The 20,089-nt window shown below is 43.1% G+C and overlaps 1 protein-coding gene across 3 annotated transcripts in view; it reads left to right on the plus strand.

The window, feature by feature from the left end:
• ADCY8 (adenylate cyclase 8) overlaps positions 1–20,089 on the plus strand; it is a 218,726-nt gene that overhangs the window by 87,402 nt on the left and 111,235 nt on the right. For all 3 annotated transcript variants that reach the window (XM_067711242.1, XM_067711243.1, XM_067711245.1), the window contains exons 5-6: positions 4,930–5,057; positions 16,429–16,587. In XM_067711242.1, coding sequence (XP_067567343.1) covers positions 4,930–5,057; positions 16,429–16,587 — 287 coding nt within the window. The remainder of the gene's footprint in view (positions 1–4,929; positions 5,058–16,428; positions 16,588–20,089) is intronic.

Consider the following 20,089-nt stretch of genomic DNA (forward strand, 5'->3'; position numbering starts at 1 on the left):
TTATTGTGATGCAGGCAAAAACTTCAAAGCCTTCTGTTAAAGATCCTCTCAGTGTGGTTGAATTCCTCAGTGTCCTTGTGGCTGCTCAAAGCAGAGTGTTTTTGACCCTTTCTAGTGCCCTTGGCAAACTCTAGTAACTTTTGATCTTGTTTTAAAAAAATAAAGTAGTCCTGGACTTCCCTGGTGGGGCAGTGGTTAAGAATCCGCCTGCCAATGCAGGGGGCACGCGTTCAATCCCTGGTCCGGGAAGATCCCACATGCCGTGGAGCAACTAAGCCCACGAGCCACAACTACTGAGCCCGCGAGCCACAACTACTGAAGCCTGCATGTCTAGAGCCCGTGCTCCGCAACAAGAGAAGCCACTGCAATGAGAAGCCCGTGCACCGCAACGAAGAGGAACCCCCGCTCACAGCAACTAGATAAAGCCCGCACACAGCAATGAAGACCCCAAAATAAATAAAATAAATAAATTTATAAAAAAAATAAGTAAATAAAGTAGTCCCTATCTACTCCTCTCCCTAACAAATTAGGAATGAAAAATATGTATGCTATTATCGTGGCTTTAAAATCAACATCATTACATCTTAAGCCTTGTTTCAGATTGCTGACAAAACGGGAAGCAACCTAAATTATTGTTACAAGGAACAATTCCAACACTATGGAAAACTAACCAATAGATTTTAAAGAATGAGATAGCTATTTCTGTACCGACATAGAAAGAATTTCAAGACATGTTGTTGCATGATAAAGCATGTCTCAGATCTATAAACATAGTATGATCCATTTATGGCTAAAGAGCATAAAAAATGGTGCATATATATAAACATAGAAATGTATATATTAATGCATAACAGCCTCTAAAGAGGGGAAAGGAGACCAGGTTTCCAGGGTGTGGTGTGTCTGAGGGGGAGAGGCTACTAAAGGAGACTTATCTACAGTTTCATTTTTACTAGGACAATATATTCATGTGTTAATTTGTATAATTACAATTAGATACAGTACTATAAAAATTGTCATGATTTCTAATATAACTTTTTAAAGTGCATTCATAGCACTAATGTTTTTGTTCTGAGAGTCTTTTTTCTTTTCATTTTTTTTCCTGATTACTAAAGCAATACTTGTCCATTATGTAAAATTCAAACATCAAAGCTAGAGACAATAGAGAAAGTATGTATCCCTGTAATCTTACCCCTCCTCAAAGATATAACCATCTTTGATAATTTGGTGCCTATATCTCCTCGGTGTTATGTGCATACATGGTTTCATAACTTCTCTGGATTTTTTTCCAAGATTTTTAATCATATCAAAGCCATCAAGATGGGAGGAAAAGGATTATATTAAGACTTACTCGATAAAATTTACAAGACCCTCACCCTACTTTATTTTTCTTTTTCAGTATCTTTTTTCAAAGCAACCTGGCTTTTTTAATGTGAGTTTTTCAAAGCAGTTTCTGGTAAAAAGAAGTTGCTTGGATATTACTGTCAAATCGTCTCACAGCTCACGGGAATTGATCAGAAAAATGTATCTGCAAATTGACAGAACTTGACAGACGAGAAGACAGGCCTTTCATATTTATATTTATATATACATACATGATTGGTATATATACACATATGCATATATACATACCATTTATATGGGGCCCACAGTTTTTCAAGGAGGCTGCCAGCTTCACCTTTTGTTTAGAAGAAAAATGAACCCTGGGTTACAAACATCTTCACTTTCCAAAGGGTAATGAACTATTTTACAGATCTCCTTCCAAAACACATTTTTGTCAGGAGATCTACCATTCTGGACTCTGCCATAATTTCTGCAGTTTTGTAAGGAAAGAGCATGGAGTCCCAAAGTCAAACAGACATGCTGTGAATTCCACTTCTGTCTCTCACTTGCTGTGTGACCTTCACTTCCTTAAGCCATCTATGAAGTGGCACATGACTCAGAATGTGGTCATAAAGACTAAACAAGATCAATATAATGCCTTTAACACATAGCCCGGCACATAGTATGTGCTCAATAAATACACCTGCCTTTCCCTAAAGTTTTCCAAAATGTTTTCACCTCTGTTTGCATGGAAAAATCACTGATTTGGAGCTTCTGAATATCATATATAATCCATATCCATTACTTTTTAGCCAGCTGCTCTGTGGCCCAGGAAGTTTTCCATCTGTCTTACACTGAAATTTTCATATCTAAAAACATGGTCTGCCATGTTCAGGGTTATTGTGAGACTCAAAGGAGAAAAGATAAGGCACAGCATTAAATGTGGAGAAGACTCTTTTCAGGTTAGCTGTCACTGGCATTGCTAGTTGATGACCATGCTTACTTAGTTATGTATTAAGGGCAAGGGGACCATTTTCACATGCGTCACATATAGGGAATTGAAACCCACTTATCAGTGGCTTCAGTGACTTATCGAAGGTCAAACAGCTGGTAAATTTGACTAGAACGCGGAGGTCTGATTCTTAGACCAAAGTATTTCCTGCTCTACCCTTTCCCTCCCCCCTCCCCATTGTCAACAGGGAGGCAGATCTCTGTGCTGACCAGGCTACCAACAGCCCGAGTCACAACACGCTCTGCCCCAGAGACCATCTGAAGGCAAAGTGTGGCTGATTGAAGTCACCAACCCCTCCCTCCCAGCCTCAGTGTTCTCCGCTGCAGAATCAGAATAAGGGATTTGCTCCTTTGCAAACAAATGTTAGGAAGTTTTAACTTGTGGCCACACGCGAGATACATATATGTATATGCATATAAAAACTCGCTACATCGCTGTAGGATATACACAACATATATATATACAGCAGTATAGGTAGTACAAATATGTACAGCAATTGTGTGTGTGTATTTATATATATATATACACACACACACACACACACACACACACACACACACACACTTCAATGTATTGAGTTTTTATCATTCATTTCATTTAGTGCCAGGAACTTTCCTTTAGTCCAAGAATATGTCTTTTTACTTTTTTGGTGTTAAAAACGCCCTTTCTTTTATAAAGTGATGGGGATAGGTGGTAGTTTGGTTGTTATTTTTGTATGTTGATGGACTTTTCATACTTCCTTGGCAAAGCACAAAACTGAACTCTAGAGAAGCGCCTTGGACCTTCTGGGTTTTTGAAGCTTGTCCCGTGGACTCCACAAATCTGGAAACTGCCAGGACCTGTGGGTCAGGTCTCCCTAGTTCCATTCTGGCCATAACAGTCTAGAGCGTCTTAGAAGAAACAAGTGAAGGTCTTGAGCTTCCCTTTTTGCTCTCTTACAAAATTAGTTGCATTGAAGCAGCCAATAGATAGGAACCACACACTCCTAAAAATAACCGCGGGATAGCTGTGCCTGCTATCAGCGTTCTGAAGATCGCATCTGTGCCCATTTGGGAAGGTTGGCAAGGCCCTGGAGATCTGATCCAGACAGGGAAACACCAGAGCCAGTTCTGATTCTCTTTTCCCTGTCTGATATTTGTTTTTTATTGGGAAAGTGATTTCACTTGTTACCCAAACATGATGTCCCAACGCCTGATCAGATTAGGAAACCAGCATGCTGCTTCGTAACTTGGCAGTACCAGGGCATCCACTGTGCTGCTGGCATCTCAAGTAGGCCCCTTTCTGTCTGCAACTCCCCTCCTCATGCCCTTGGACTGTGGTTTCCCAAGGACAGCCCCTAACCCACAAAGCCATAGACCCACAGGCACCTAGGGCTTCAAATCTAGAAGACATCTCAGAGTCGTTCCGTCCCAACCATCTACCCAAGGAGACCTGGAGAGAATCTGCCTGTGTCACAGATAGAAATGTGAAAGAACGAGGACAGGAGTCCAAGTCATCATCACAGAGATGGGTGACGTTAATTTAGCGCCCCATCTGCTGGACCCTATACTAAGCCTTCACATGCCTCATCTTCCTACATCTTTACAATCACACAATGAGGTCCTGTTCTTATCCCCATTTTATAGATGAGGCAATGGAGGCTCAGAGGTTAAGTAATTTACCTAAAAACACACAGTGAGGATGGGGTGGGGGGTCTAGGATTTGATCTGCAATGGGACTCCTCAGCCAGTGCTTTTAGCCCCTATGCTCTACCGCCCCAAGTTCTCTTTGCTCTGTAACCTGCAAAATCCAGCCTATTCCCTTCCAATATGAAAGTATGCACCATTTCCTAGGTACTTGTTGCTCTTTGAAACTTTGTAAGGATCATGTCTTCAAGATTGTGAATCCACCAAACAAACAGGTGTGTCCTGCCTCTCACTGGTGAAGTGATCAGGATAAAAATTGTACCTACCTCCAGGTTCTTGCGAGGGTGCATTCTGTTTAATATATAATAGGGGTTGTTTTAATCATCTTTGTGTCAGGGACAATGCTTGCTTTATGATAGATGCACACCTGATGTTTATCAGTGAGCAAGCATGTGAATCAGTAAATGAATACAAGTATGTACAAGACACAGTCAGCCCCTCTTCTTAAGGTGCCAGTACCGTCGTTGGGAAAGGACTTTATGTAGAGTTGGAACAGTTGGCATCCCTAAGTGATTTATTTTTTAAGTGCTTATTGTTGAGCTAGCAACTGATATAAACTGTTAATCCAGAGACATGTCCCGAGAAGAGATACATCAGTGGGAGGAGGACTTGAGTGTTCAGTATTCCGCGGGGGATTAAGATCAGAAAGCTACCACAGGGCAGAGCTGGGATATGGCCCTGTATCTGTCAAACTCAAAATCCAGTGTTTTTCCATGACTCCGTTCCACCACTGAGCCCTTCAACTCCCCCCTCCAATTTCCTGGGAAGAAAATAGCGGCGCATTTCAAAGGTAGAAGCCCCTGATCCCAAGGTGCAGGGCTGCTGACCCGGCTCCCCTCTTTCCCAAGGCTTTCGGAAGCACTTACCCATCTGTTGACTCAGTCCTTCCCTCTCCCCCCTTGTTCCTTCCAGGAGCATCACTGCCTTCGCATTAAAATCCTGGGAGACTGCTACTACTGCGTTTCGGGACTTCCTGAGCCCCGCCAGGACCACGCCCACTGCTGCGTTGAAATGGGCCTCAGCATGATCAAAACCATCAGGTAATTTGGGACCTTCTCCCTAATACCCGAGCCTTTGATGTGCTTGATGGGAAAGACCAAAACCACCCCATCTATCCTTTGCGGTCGATTACGTGTACGTTGAAAGGTGGAGCTCTTTGACTTACTTCATGAAGACTGTATACCCATTAGTTCTCCCATAGGAACCGCTAGCTTCATTATGTTCTAGTTACACCTCCCTTTCAACCCTTTGGGCAACACATTTGTATGACGAATGTCCTTGTGGGGATACAGCAGTGAACATGGTGAGCATAGTACTTGCCCTCAGGGAGATTACAGTGCGGTGGGAAAGATAACTGCATAGACGATTCCAATACGGTACAATACGCTCTGAGACGAATCAAACCAGGGTGCTCGGGGGCGATAGAGAAGTAACAGTTAGTGCAATCTGGGGTGCTGGAGAAGACTTTCCAGAGTACACATGTCTAAGCTGTTACCTGAAAAGTAAGACATTAGATCCTGGAGGTGGAGTGGAGCGCTTGGAAGATAGGTGGCCATGTGCAGGATTCGGGCTGTGCTGTAGTGGCAGCTGGTGGAGCCTGGGGTGGAAATGGTGGTGACAGGTAGACGGCACCCTGGGAGCATGCAGAACCTGCAGGGCCTTCTAAGCCGTGCTAAGGGGTGCATTTTATCCTAAGGCCAACAGGAATCACTGAAGGGCAACCTGGCCGTCTTCACGGGTGTGCGGCAAGTGCTTTTGGCTTCGGTGAGTGTAGCTGACAAATAGAGGCCGAATCAAAGGGGGATGAGCTATTGCGGCCAAGGACTTTGGAGCTAGGCTGTTCATGGCTTTGGGACAGAAGCTCAATATTGCCAAAGCTCCCCTCAAGGTTCCAGAATGTTTGCAGATCCTCCAAGCATCACATCTTCCCACGGCCACAGCAAAGGGAGTAAAGAGTGGACACATGGGCAGAAATCTACGTGGATTATGTCTTCATCTTATAAGGGAAGAAGAGCATTGTTGGAGACAGACCAGAAGACTCTCCTCGTGCACTCACACCTGGGTTGTGTGGTCTGTCAGGCATCCGTGTGGTGCTCGGGAATGTCGGTCTGGATTCAGGTTCAGCCAGGACAACAACCCCTGCTCCACACCCCCCAAACACACACCCTCCACTGTAGGCTCAGCTTGCCTGCTGGTTCCCAAGAGCAATCCAGGAACAGGCAAGAGGAATCGAAGGAGTTGGACGCTCCCCTTCTAGAACCCGGCCACAGCCAACACAGTGTGCCTGACCCTTCTACTTGCTGACAGATCCCTGACTTTATTCAGGTTTCAGGCAGAGTTCTGTGGACATTGGGAAATGCTGTGAAGTCCCCTAGTTAAGAAGAGGGCACAGAAGCCCTTTTCCTAAATATGATCCCGTTCTATTGACGTGACACTGGTCATTTCCATACTGAGCCTGAAATCACAGTCTGGGTGGGCAGATATGCCCCACGGGTGGGCCCTCAGGGTCCCACCTCTGGAACTTACCCACAACCAGGGCCTGATCAAGGCAGTGAGGTGCTTTGCCATGAGGTAGAGGATGAAAATCCAACCATAACCATCCCTAAGACCAAGTAGGCAGGTGGAGAGAGGCTGGAAATGTCCACTCTGCTGTTGCCCCCTCTTTCACAGAGATGCAGATGTTTCCCCCAGTAGGGACCGTGGAAAAGTAGCCCACCACTCCCACCCAGAGTTTCCTTTTGATCAGCCTTTGGTAGATGGAAAAGGCTGCAGGGGCTTCTTGCTGTTAATTTGGACACTTCAGAGTCTTGCCCTGAAAACTAAGATGAATTGTGATATGTTGACTGGTTTCAAGGGAGGCAGTGGGACCGACACCCAGAAGCCCCAATGCCTTGTACCAACTCTACGGCTGATGAGGTGTGCAAACGCTATTCTGTCAGTAAATCGTCGTTCAACAAATAATTTGTTGAGTTCTACCATGTGTCAGACACTGTGTTAAGCCCTGGAAATACAGTGATGAACAGGTCACTCAGGGGTCCTTCCCTTGTCTGTAGGTGCCCATTAGAGATATTACTTGGAGGCTTGTCTATGAAATGAGGAAGTTGGACTAGACCTCTTCTGAAGCCTCTGAAAGTCTGTGATTTACCAACCATGTCAAAATCAAGTTCAAGCAGCAAAACTTTCCTTTCTTTTTCCTTTCTTTCTCTAAATTTTTAAGATATAATTGACAAAGTTGTATATATTTAAAGTGCATAATGTGGTAATTTGATATACTTAAACTTTTTTTTTTTTTTTTTGGCGGTACGTGGGCCTCTCACTGTTGTGGCCTCTCCCGTTGCGGAGCACAGGCTCCGGACGCACAGGCTCAGTGGCCATGGCTCACGGGCCCAGCCGCTCCGCGGCATGTGGGATCTTCCCAGACCAAGGATCCTCCCGGACTGAGGCACGAACCCGTGTCCCCTGCATCGGCAGGCGGACTCTCAACCACTGTGCCACCAGGGAAGCCCCTATACTTACTTACACATTTTTAAATGATTATAACAATCAAGTTAATGAACACATCCATCACCTCACGTAGTTATCTTTTTCTTGATGAGAATGCTTAAGACCTACTCTTGGCAAATTTCAAGTATACGATAAGTATTATTAACTATAGTCACCATGTTTACATTAGAACCTCAGAACCTATTCATCTTAAAATGAAAGTTTGTACCCCATGACCAACAGTTCCCCTTTTCCCTGCCCCAGTCCTAGCCCCTGATGACCACCTTTCTACTGTTTCTATCAGTGCAACTTTTTTCTAGATTCCACACATAAGTGGTGCCATAGAGTATTTGGCTTTCTCTGCCTGGCTTATTGCACTGAGCATAATGTTCTCCACATTCATCCATATTGCCGCCGATAGCAGGATTTCCTCTTTTTTAAGGCTGGATAATATTCCTGTGTGTGTGTGTGTGTGTGTGTGTGTGTGTGTGTGTGTGTGTAGAGAAAAAGAGAGGGAGAAAGAAAGGAAGGAAGGAAGGAAGGGAGAATATCTTTTTTATCCGTTCATCCACAGACTTTCCATAAGAGTTCCCATCTTGAACTTAAGCAGAAGATATGCTGCAGAGATGGCATTGCAGAAGAAATAAACATTGATTATCAAAATGCTTTAAGGGGCTTCCCTGGGCGCAGTGGTTGAGAGTCCGCCTGCCGATGCAGGGGACACGGGTTTGTGCCCCGGTCCGGGAAGATCCCACATGCCGTGGAGCGGCTGGGCCCGTGAGCCATGGCCGCTGAGCCTGTGCGTCTGGAGCCTGTGCTCCGCAACGGGAGAGGCCACACCGGTGAGAGGCCCACTTAACGCAAAAAAAAAAAAAACAAAAAAAAAACGGACAGACAGAACCCTAGGACAAAAACAAGGGTTTTTGTTTTTGTCCTCTGTGCGGGAATCTCCCCACTTTGCCCTCCGCACCCCTGTTGCTGTGCTCTCCTCCGTGGCTCTGAAAGCTCCCCCCCGCCACCACCCCTCCCTCCACCAATGAAGGGGTTTCCTAGTGTGTGGAAACTTTTCCTCCTTCACGGCTCCCTCCCAGAGGGGCAGTTCCAGTCCCTCTTCTTTTGCCTCTGTTTTTTCTTTTTTTCTTTTGCCCTACCCAGGTACGTGGGGAGTTTCTTGCCTTTTGGGAGGTCTGAGGTCTTCTGCCAGTGTTCAGTAGGTGTTCTGTAGGAGTTGTTCCAGGTGTAGAGGTATTTCTGATGTATCTGTGGGGAGGAAGGTGATCTCCACGTCTTATTCCTCCGCCATCTTGAAGGTCCCTCCACGTTGGTCCTTTTGACCGAGATCCAAAGATTGTTTCCCTATACACACACATATATATATGTGGTGTGTATATGTGTGTACATATGTATATGTGTATGGTGTGTATGTGTGTTTGTGCGTGTGCTTGCGTGCAGATGTGTAGATATGCATCAGTATGTGAGCACCTATGTGTCTATACTTGTGTGTGCGTGTGTATGTTTGTGCATATATAGGTGTGTGTGTCAAGGATTTGAAGCAGGCCTTGGTGATGCCTACAATTCTAAACTCAGTCAATGGAGTTGGTGCACAGATAGTTGGTGACCTTGGAAGACATACTGGGGCTTCATTCCTCAGGCAGTGGGAAGTCACTGACACTTGAAGTGGGGAAGTGTCATGTTCTGATCTGGGCTTGAGGAGGGTAACCATGGAGATGGATAACTCTCTCTCCAGTTTACTCTGGATGAGAGAAATCAGAGGCCAAGGGGAATGAAACTGGCTGGGAGATATTTTTGTAACAGTCCAGTAAAGAGAACTAAGGACCTGAAATAGAGCAGTAGCTGTGAAATAGGAAAAGGTTATAATCCTCCAAAGCTGAGACCCCAAGTACCCCAAGACACCATATGTGACATAGAAGTTTAAATTAAATCAAATGTTTATCATTATAGTAAACTTACCTTATCAATTAGTAATACTCTAAGTATTTTGGACAGGGTTCCACTTTATTAAAGATAGAGTTTGTTGCTGGATGTGATCACAGCAATGGTTCCTTGAAAGAGTGACTATAGCACCGTGAGATGACTTAAAGGGAACGTACTGACCTTGACCTGCAGTCAGCAGACATAACCTGGTTCCTGCTTCTTCCCATTATTAGGTATGTGGCTGGGGATGAATGTGACTTAACTTCTCAGAGCCTACATGGCCTCTTCTGTGAAATGGGAATCATAAGATCCCAAATTCAGAGTGTTCTTTTGAAAATTTAAGTAGATAGTATGCATGTTATCACCCTAGAAACATTTTTTAATAGGATCTTGCCATTAGGGCTGAGACTGGACACTGGAAAATTTGACTCAGTTAAGTTACAGAAAGCTATTCTAGTAAAATAATAATAACAATAACTAGGGTTTAATGAACACCTACTACATGCCATCAACTGAGATAAGGGTTTTACATACGTTAGCTCATTTAGTCCTTATAACAATCCTGGGAGTTAGGCAGGGGTGGAGAGCAAAATATTGAACAACTAGTATGGCTAAAGCATGGACTAATCAGAAGAGGCCAGGGAAGCCAATCAGAATGGATGTTAACCATAAACAACCAGTATAGCTATATGGGCACATCCTGACTAAGCTCTGGAATTAGGCTCCTACTTTACCAATGAGGAAACTGGAGCTTACGGAGTTTGGGTAATTGCCTGAAATCACACAGCTGGTCGGTGGCAGAATAAGGGCACCAATCCAGAACCATCTGACGCCAAAGCCATTGGTCTTAACAATTACGGCATCCTACCTCCTAGCTCCAGATTTCTGCAATTGTTTCTGATGCCTGAAATCTGCCATTGATACCCAAAGGATCAAAGTATAGCCTAGGAGGTCTCACATACATCCTTAATAAGTTAGCAGAACTGACATTGAGAGGGAAGAAAAGTCAGTAAACTTCTGACAGTAACAAGATCATAAGCCTTAATCAAGCCTCTTAGTAAGTTTATTCCATCAAAAAAAAAAAAACACTTGATTTTAGAAACATGATATTAGCTAGATGAATGGCAAAAAAAGTGATTGAATATAACTTTATTTCTAATAAAGCATTTAATAGCATCCCATGGATGTCTGTTCATAAAATTTAATTAATTAAAATAGGCTTAGATAATAATTCCATTACGTAGATTGAAAAGGGGCTCCAGGTGGCTCCTGTTCACGCGCCCTGGCTCTATTTTGGAAAGACTTGATAGCTGAGGAGACACTAGAGCTGACGGTGGGCTGTGTTATACGCAGTATCTTTATTAATAATCTCCAAACGCTCCCTTGATGAATCTTAATGAAAATTACAGAGCCTGGTCTTTTCAGCACAGTTGCTAAAAAGGCATGGAATGACACCAGAATGTCAAGCAGGAACTGGCTCGTCCCTGATGGTTAAATGGAACAAAGGTCTTAATCCTTGTGACGGGGTTGCCCTGCCAAGCAACGTGGCAGGACGAGGAATGAAAAGCATTCCTCACTGGAGGCAAGAGTGCCCAAGCCCCCTGCATGCCTCGCGGCATCTGTTCCTCCTCCTCTCTCCCTCCTGTAGTTCTTTTTTGCTTTGGCTCCCTCTCTCCCTTACTTCTCTCTCTCTCTCTGTCTCTTTCCTCCTCAAACCCCCTTTCTCACCTTGTTCTGAAAAGTCCCTGACAACAGCATCCGTAAGGCTGCACTTCTCTTTGAAATGCATCAGCGTTGCCTTTAACATGAACAAGTATTCTTTTTGCAAAATTATTGACCATGGTGAAGACTGAAACTATCTGGTAACAATAGCTGATAAAGCTAATGTTGATTGAATGCTCACCATGTGCCAGACACTATACGAAATAACCTTCCTGACTCACCTCACCTAATACTGACCACGGCCCTGAGAGGAAAATACTATTACTTTCCCCAATTTTCAGACGAGGAACTTGAAATTCTTATAGGATAAATAACTTCCGGCCAATGACACGCAGCCTAAGCAGCAGCGCAAAAACGCTGAGGCATGCTCATCTGACTCCCTAAATGTCTAAAGGCAGGGAAATGGTTAGATAAAGTTTTGCATATTACAAAATAGGGAAATGGGTCACCATTAAGTACCATGACTTACATTAATATTCAATGGCATAAGAAAATGCTTGTGAGTTTAAAGAAGTACACATTGCAGAGTACGAACACACACACACACACCATTTAGGGCAACCTTGGTTTTTTAAAAATCTACTTTTACAGAGAGAGAAAGACATAGAGCTCAGTGTGGGAAAGGGGTGGCTGGATTGCTTCTCTTGCTTTTCTCTCATGCAGTCCACACTGTTTTTGAACAGGAATCCTGCTCCAGGTTTTCCCATTACCTTTCCACCCCCAAAAGCAGGAGGGTGATGCTGAAGGGAGTGCAAGCAGCAGGAAGGTGTCCAAAGAGCTCTCAGCTTGCAGTCTGGCATTGTGAGGGCCGATCAGGACCCATTACTTCCTGACCTTGAGCGAGTGACTTAACCTCTCTCCGCTCCCGCCTCCTTAGCTGTAAAATGGGGGGAAACCATCCTAATGCAATCTCCATAAATACAGGAACTGATTTTCTGATTTGTCTATTTCGTTCCCTGCTTATATCTGCAGAGGACTTCAAGAGATGCTTGTTGAACAAATGAACAAACGAGATAAATGGACTGTATATGTGGCATAGGGTGAGAATGAAACGACATCTTTTATGAAGATAAAAGGCCAACACAGAAGAGATAATATTTACATCTTAACTCTCTTGGAGCCGCAGTTCCCTCATCTGTAAAATGGAAATTTATAATGCTGATAGATATCTCCCTATCAGGACTGTTGTGGGCACCAGAATGAAGTACTTTGTGAAACTGCAGCTTCCACGCTAGGATAAGACACGGTAGCTTTCCAACTTTTTAGAAGCAGATGGGTCCCATGGTTTGTAAGGCAGGCTGACTCTGAAGTCCAGTAAAGGCTATAGGATAGATCATGGTTGAAGACAAAGTCGGGCTCCATGGCCGCCATGCTGGCAGCTCCCACCCCAACAGTGAGTGACCCCTGAGGTACCCTCAGTGAACTCTGGAATCTACAGAAGGGAGCTTGCTATAGTCTGCTGACTTTTGGAATTAGCTGGCAGAGACTGTCATCCATCTATTGGGCAGAGCCAGATCAAACCCCAGTGGTTCATGTACCCCTAAGCATGGCTCCTTTTTCAACATAAACCATTCAGGGTAGAGGAAATGGACCACTACATTTAGGCTCACACACCTGGGGTGAAATTCCAACTATTCCACCTCTATATGTGTGACCTAAAGAAAGGAACTTCTTGGAACTCAGTTTCCTAATTTGTAAAATGGTACTGGTAATGGTACCCAGGGTTATTATAAAGATAAGACTTGACACTTGCACAGAACACCCTGCACAGTGACCGTAGTTGACCTCCATAACTAACTCCCTTGTTTTTCCATTCTTCCCAGAATGTCCAAGGGCACTGTCATCTAGGGAGCTGAGGACCAATCACTCAGTTCTTACTACACTGTAAATTAGTTCGTCCTTTTTGAACCAATATATGTCTAGGAACTGCCCAGTTGGTATATGAAATGGGTTGGTTGAAGCTATTTAGATGTAAATAGAGCAAATGCAGGCACAATTTTAGCAGGAAAGGGTAGTGTGATCAATTCATAATGTTTTTTTGGTCTGATTCAACCTGTATATAGTTGTATAATTACAAATTGTTAATTTTGTTAATTACTAACAAAAATTAGTAGTAGCCACTATTTTTGAGTGTTCAAACTGCACCAGGTTAAGTGCTTTATATACATGATTTTATAAACTATCCTAACAAAACTATCCTAAACTATCCTGCAAAAATCTAGTTCTCTTTCCCGTTGCACCTAAGAAAACTGGGACTCAGAGACTAATGCAACTAGCGTGAGTCCCACAGGTAGTAAGTTGAGATACCTAACTTCACATCCAGGCCTGCTTTAATGCACTCCGGGCCCCTTGGTGGTGTTGAGAGTCACTTGATTTGAGAAGCCCATATCATTCCCATTTTACAGAGGGGAATTTACTTCCTTTGCTCCAGTTTCCACAGCCAACAAGGGGTAGATGCAGCATTAGAACTCCAGTCTCTGCTCCCAAAGCTGAAGAGTTGAATGTACTTCACCCACAGTACCAATCTGCCACTCTGCCGAAGTTTGTCTCTCTATTCATCCATTTATTTAACGGTGGAGAAAGTCTAATCTACAGATCAATGATGGCTCTCATTTCTCCAGCACCATCGATGGATTGGTTAATTGGCTAAAAAATGAATCATTTGAAGCATTTCAACTGAAAGAACATTTCTAAGGTTCTTTGTCTTTTATCATATACCAAACACTCGTCTTTAATAGTTCAATTAAAGGAAATGACATCATCGCTCTTATGCTGGTAAACTGTTGCATTATTGGTACCCAGCTTGATCTAGAGCTACAAAAAATAGTAATAACTATTAAGTGGAGTCTTTATTGAAAATAAATCTTAGCTAGAAGCCCTCCATGAAAACAGATGAGAGCAAAGCTGCTTTAATTGAAAGGGAAAGATGTAGAGGGTCTCCCCACTCCCCAACTGGCAGGGCCAAACACACCTCCGTGGTTCCCCTGGGACTCTTAGAAGCATCTTGGGACAACAAGGGGCTGTAGAGCAAGAAAGGTTTTGAGCTTTGTCCATGAATTCAACAAATACTTCTGAGCACTACGTGCGAAGCACTGTGCTAAGTGTGGGCACGTGGAAATGAAAGATGGTACCCCTGCCCTCCAGAAGCTCAGAGTTTGTGGAGAAATAGAGCGGGTGCAGATGTTTATAAGGCGAGTGATCTATAGGCATTTTTTTTTCTTTACTTGCAACTGACGAGGCACAGCAAAGCAACGGTGGGGCTCTTCTTTGGAAAAATTGAAAAGGGACCCGTAACTCAGAGCTGAATTCCCTCCATTTTAGCTTCAAGAATGCTCAAAGGCCCCCTTCCCCCTCAGGAACAGATCTTGAAACACATGGAATGTGTTTGTAGTTCTATGCAACCGCTGGGTAGCCTTTCCAAAGAGGATGGCTGTCTGTAAATTATTCATTACTTCTCCGTCATTTCATTCTTCTCTTTTATTAAGTCAAATCCCAGACACAACAAAAAGAAAAACAGTGCAGTGAAAAAGTTTGTCTTCTTATGATATTTGTTTTGTAGAAGAAAATTAAAAATCTAAATGTCTTTTCATTAAGATGTTCCAGTGCGTTCCCTGTACAATGCTAATTGCCTAATGGCATTAGCATGGTGTGCTGTTTAATAGACCCTCACAATTAGTTGGCAAAGCACTTTAACAGCCATTATCTCCTTTGGGGCTCACAAAGGCTCTGTGAGTGAAACAATCAGCTAGAGCTTTATTCTACAACCATTGAAACTCTGGATAAGATTAAGCTATTTGCCCAGAATCACACACCACATACAGTGTCTATGTTGCAAGGAGTATGAGGTTTGAAAAACAGCAGCTCCAGTTTAGTCTTAGAATCATGCTTACCAGCTGTGTGGCCACAAGAAATAGGTTAACTTTCCTGCAGTTCCTTCATATGTGACAAGCAACCCAGTAGTCCTTAGTACGTGCCAGAGACTATTCTCAACTCTCTACGTATCTTTATTCACTTAACCCTGACAATGCTATTATCGCTCCCATTTTATAGACAGAAGTTAAGTAACGTGCCTAAGGTCATGCAGCTAGTAAGTGGCAGAGCAAGATATAAACTCAGGTAGTCTGGCACTAGAGTCCATATTATACCCTCTACTATAGTGATGCTGGGCACACTTTAAAACTAAAATTGTTTGAATTTTTTTTTTTTTTTTTTTTTTTGCGGTACATGGGCCTCTTACTGCTGTGACCTCTCCCGTTGCGGAGCACAGGCTCCGGACGCGCAGGCTCAGCGGCCATGGCTCACGGGCCCAGCCACTCTGCGGCATGTGGGATCCTCCCGGACAGGGGCACGAACCCGTGTCCCCTGCATCGGCAGGCGGACCCTCAACCACTGCGCCACCAGGGAAGCCCCTGTTTGAAATATTTTGAAAATGAAGAAGGAATGTGTGTGCACAGAGGAAACTCCTGATGGTAGAAATCTTCCTGTTTTCTCAAGCTGCCTCCTCCCCCATGCTTACAGTCAGAGGTCAGTCTGACACAGACCCTGTGAGGTGGCTAAAGTCAACCCATATATCAAATTCTGGTGAAGATAAAACGCAAAAGCTATGGATGGAGGTTGTATCACTGTCTTCCTGCTTCCCAGCCATTGACCCGGCTCAGCCCTGGGATGTGAGCACACTCCAGAGACCACTGCTCTGAGGAGTCAGGAGGTCAGGAAGGAGCTTCAGACAAGGCAGTGATGGAGGGACAAGGCCACTTCTGTGTTCGTGATAGCCATGTAGAACATGATAGAACATGAGCTGGAAGGTGGTCAGGCTGAGGCAGGGACCCCAGACTGAAGCCTGATGGTGGCCTGAACTAGAGTGTTGGTATGAGGAAGGGAGAGAAGAAAATGGAATAAAAATTAAAATATTTAGGTTGGAAATGGAGTGTGCAGTGAAGTGCAGAACCTATAATCTATCCCAGGTTTGTACAGTGGTGAGTAGAGAGAGAGATTGATGCCATTCCCTGAGACAGAAGTTATATAGGATGAGCAGGTTTGGGGAGAAGGGCGATAAGGGCCCTTACACGTTCAGATAAAAGACTAGTAGAGTTTGGAGGAGGAAGGGTATCTTTCTGTTATCAGGAAATCCAAGTAGGCTTCATGGAAGAGGTGGCATATGAATGGACAGGAGTTGAACTTATGGAGTAGGCAAGACCCAGGCTGCCACCCAGGCCAAGGGTGCCTACACTGGCCTTTTACATGTGTCTCTGCATTCACCTATGTCAACAGGTATGTGCGGTCAAGGACGAAGCATGATGTTGACATGCGGATTGGAATCCACTCAGGCTCAGTGCTATGTGGCGTGTTGGGTCTACGGAAGTGGCAGTTTGATGTCTGGTCTTGGGATGTGGATATTGCGAACAAACTTGAATCTGGAGGAATCCCTGGGTAAGCCAAAGCAAAACCCTCTTCTTGCTTAACACTTATCATTTGCTCACTTTGTGACAGTGGGTTTCCCATGTGCAGAATTCAGAAGTATATGTCCAAGAAGCAATTATTTTGGAAGTGACAGAACATTAAAACATCATGCAAATATTGGCCTCAAAACTTTAGTGACATTTGTCATAGGCAATGAGGACGGTGAGATGACACTCAGCTGTTCAGGACCTAACCCTGCAAAGCGTTGGTTTTCAGATTTGATTTTACATTGGAACCAGAAGAGGAGCATTTTAAAAATCCTGGTGTTCCTAAAAAAAAAAAAAAAATCCTGGTTTTCCAGACCCCAGACCAGTTCATGTAAAGCAAAATCTGTGCAGAATCTATTTTAAGTTCTTAAAGCAGTTCTCATGGGCAGCCAGGGTTGAGACTTACAGACCTGCTATACGACCTTACCCTTCCTTTGAAAACTCAGACATATCTCTGAACTTTCCATGATTTGAAATTGTTTGGCTTTTTATTTTTCTGCTTTTTTAATGTCTGCTATTTCCCCTTCCTATCAATCGCTATTTGTAGGAAAAAAACTCAGCTTACTTTTCCTTTCAATGAGCGAGATAGCCCCCAATTCTAAACACATCTTGAGTAGTGCTAAATACCATGAATACATCATATCATTTGATCTCACAACACCCCACGTAGTAAATCGTGGCTTCCTTGTTTTAATGGGGAGACTGAGGCTCAAAGAAGTTAAATCTGTCACATAAACGCAGCTATTAAGTGCCTCACTACCCATCACTGTCTTCCATTGTTAATTTATCAATCCAGTTTGTTCAAGATTGTCCTTTTATTATGAATCTCCAGTCCCTCTGTGTCCCCAGTGCCTAGCGTGCTGTATAGAACCTAGGAAGAAGGGAGGGAGGCGTCCAACGCCACGGCATAATGATCGATAGTCTGTAACCCGCAGGCATGCAGAACCCATACGCAGTTTGTTAAACCATCAATAGCTACGCCCTACCCTCAGAGTTTCTGATCGCTGTGTCTGGGATGGGAACCGAGAATATGCCTCCCTAACAAGCTCCCAGGTGATGCTGACGCTGCTGGCCTTGGTACCTCATTTTGAGGATCACTGTTCTCAACCTTTAGTTAAATGAAACAATGTATATGAAGTCCTTTGCTCAGGAAATAGCTGTGGTTGTAGTAATGACCCTATGATGTAGCTGTAGGGTCTTGGAAAGACTCTGAAAGTGAATGTTTTTGTCTCAATCCAGCACTGCCATCTACTACTGATGAGACTTTGGTCTAGTTACTTACTCACTGCCTCTGAGCCAGTTTCACTGTCAGCGAAGTGAGGGGAAAAAAAACGCCTTATCCCCTGTAGTTGTTGGAAGAATGGAAATTATATGAGATGATCCATGGATCAAAGCACATAGAATAATACATTTGGCTACAAAGTAACATTTACACAAAATAAGTGGTGCCCAACTGTTAGATCTTATTTACTGTCATGACTGTTATTGGTATATCCTGGCATTTAAAATTATCAGAAAGTGTCAGAGTTACCTGACATTCAATATATGAGAACTGACTCATTTCCTTAGAGGGAAATGTAATCCCCAGACTCTCAGCTGCAAATGTATTACTCCAAAGCTCAAGGTAGTAGCAAGGATGAAAATGAACACCTAAAATCCAGTTTCTATCAAAGCATTTAAATATTGATTAGAATTTCAGCAGAAGGATCAGGAATAAGTAACGGCAAGGATGCCTTTCACTATGGAAAACATAATATTGATTTAGGATATGCAAATATTAGTCCCCGAGCGTTGACAGCAGAATAATAAAATGTAGAATCTAGAGAAAATACCAAATGGGGTGGTATTTCACTTGATTATTTTAAAAGAACATCAGCTATTAGACTTTACGAAACACGACCAGGAGTTTCATTTTGCCTGGGAGAAAAAGACAGCTTTCAAGCACCCAGCTCTGAGCTTGATCTGAGAAAGACTGGGACATCTATTCATTTCATGGAAGGTCAAACATCTTTTCTATTCTCCTAGGTCAACGCTACTGAGTTCCTATGTACTGACAGAATTTATCATGAGAATATCTTGTAATTAGCACTTTTCTCAAGAGAGCTCAAAACATCTTTCACATGCTTTTATTTTTAATACAGGCGTACCTTGGAGATATTGCAGATTGGGTCCCAGACCACCACAATAAAGCAAATATTGCAATAAAGCGAGTCACACTAATTTTTGGTTTCCCAGTGTATATAAGTTATATTAACATTATACCATAGTCTATTACGTGTGCAATAACATTATGTCTAAAGAAATCAATATACATACCTCAATTAAAAAATACTTTATTGCTAGAAAATGCTAACCACCATCTGAGCCTTCAGCTAGTTGTAATCTTTTTGCAACAGTAACATCAAAAATCACTGATCACAGATCATCATAGCAAATATAATGAAAAAGTCTGAAATATTTTGAGAATTACCAAAATGTGACACAGGGACATGAAGTGAACAAACGCTCTTGGAAAGACAGACTCGCTCAACTCAGGGTTGCCACAACCTTCAATTTGGAAAAAAATGAAGTATCTGTGCAGTACAAAAAAGGGAAGCACAATAAAACGAGGTATGCCTGTATCTTACCTCACGTTTGAAATCAATGTCTATATACAAGGATACTTATTTGGAAAACATGCAGAATGTGCCTTAAATGAACAGAAATGCATTGTTTGTAGTTTCTGTTTCTTTACATGTCCTTTGCAGTGGATTATTACCTCTGTAAGCAAGAACTTAGCAGGACGGGTAAGGGGGGTAACAGGAGAAGTCGAGGCAGCACTGAAGAAAATGCATTTGGAAACATCACTTTAAAAAAATTGTTTCCTTGGATATATTGTTTCTAGAATCCAAAAGCCAAGCAAAGTCTTAAGTATCTACCTTATTCATTCATTTAAAAGAGCACTAAAGTCAGCCTAGGGAAATGAATTTGTGCTGAATCAGGGAGTAGGAAATTGTGTGGAAAACACAGCGTGAGCATTCTAAGCAGGAAGATTGGCTTGTTCTGAGTTTAGTAGGTGTGAAGTAACACCTTGAATTTGATGACATGCCAATTACTTGATTAGCTGGAGAGAGTGTCAGAACATGAGCCTTGAAGTCGCAGGGCCCAGAAAGTGGAGGTCTTAGAGACCTTGTTCAGAATTTAAAGTGTACCCTATAAGCCTTGAGGAGGCATGGAATAAACAACAGAAATAAGATAATAGCATTTTTTAAAATAATCCTAATAATTTAAAGGTTTGTTCTTGTAGCATGTGCAGTGTACCAGGCACTGTTTTAACTACTTTACACGAATCAACTCTTACAACTCATGAAGACCCTAAAAAATGGGTACTATTATTTTTCCCATTGTTATGGGTGAGATAACAGACTCATAGAAAGCTTAAATAACTTGCACAAGCTCTCTCAGCTAGTAAGTGGCAGAGCTAGGGTTTCAATCCAGGGAATCTG

The sequence above is a fragment of the Pseudorca crassidens genome, chromosome 17 (genome assembly GCF_039906515.1).
Source record: "Pseudorca crassidens isolate mPseCra1 chromosome 17, mPseCra1.hap1, whole genome shotgun sequence".
NCBI lineage: Eukaryota > Metazoa > Chordata > Mammalia > Artiodactyla > Delphinidae > Pseudorca > Pseudorca crassidens.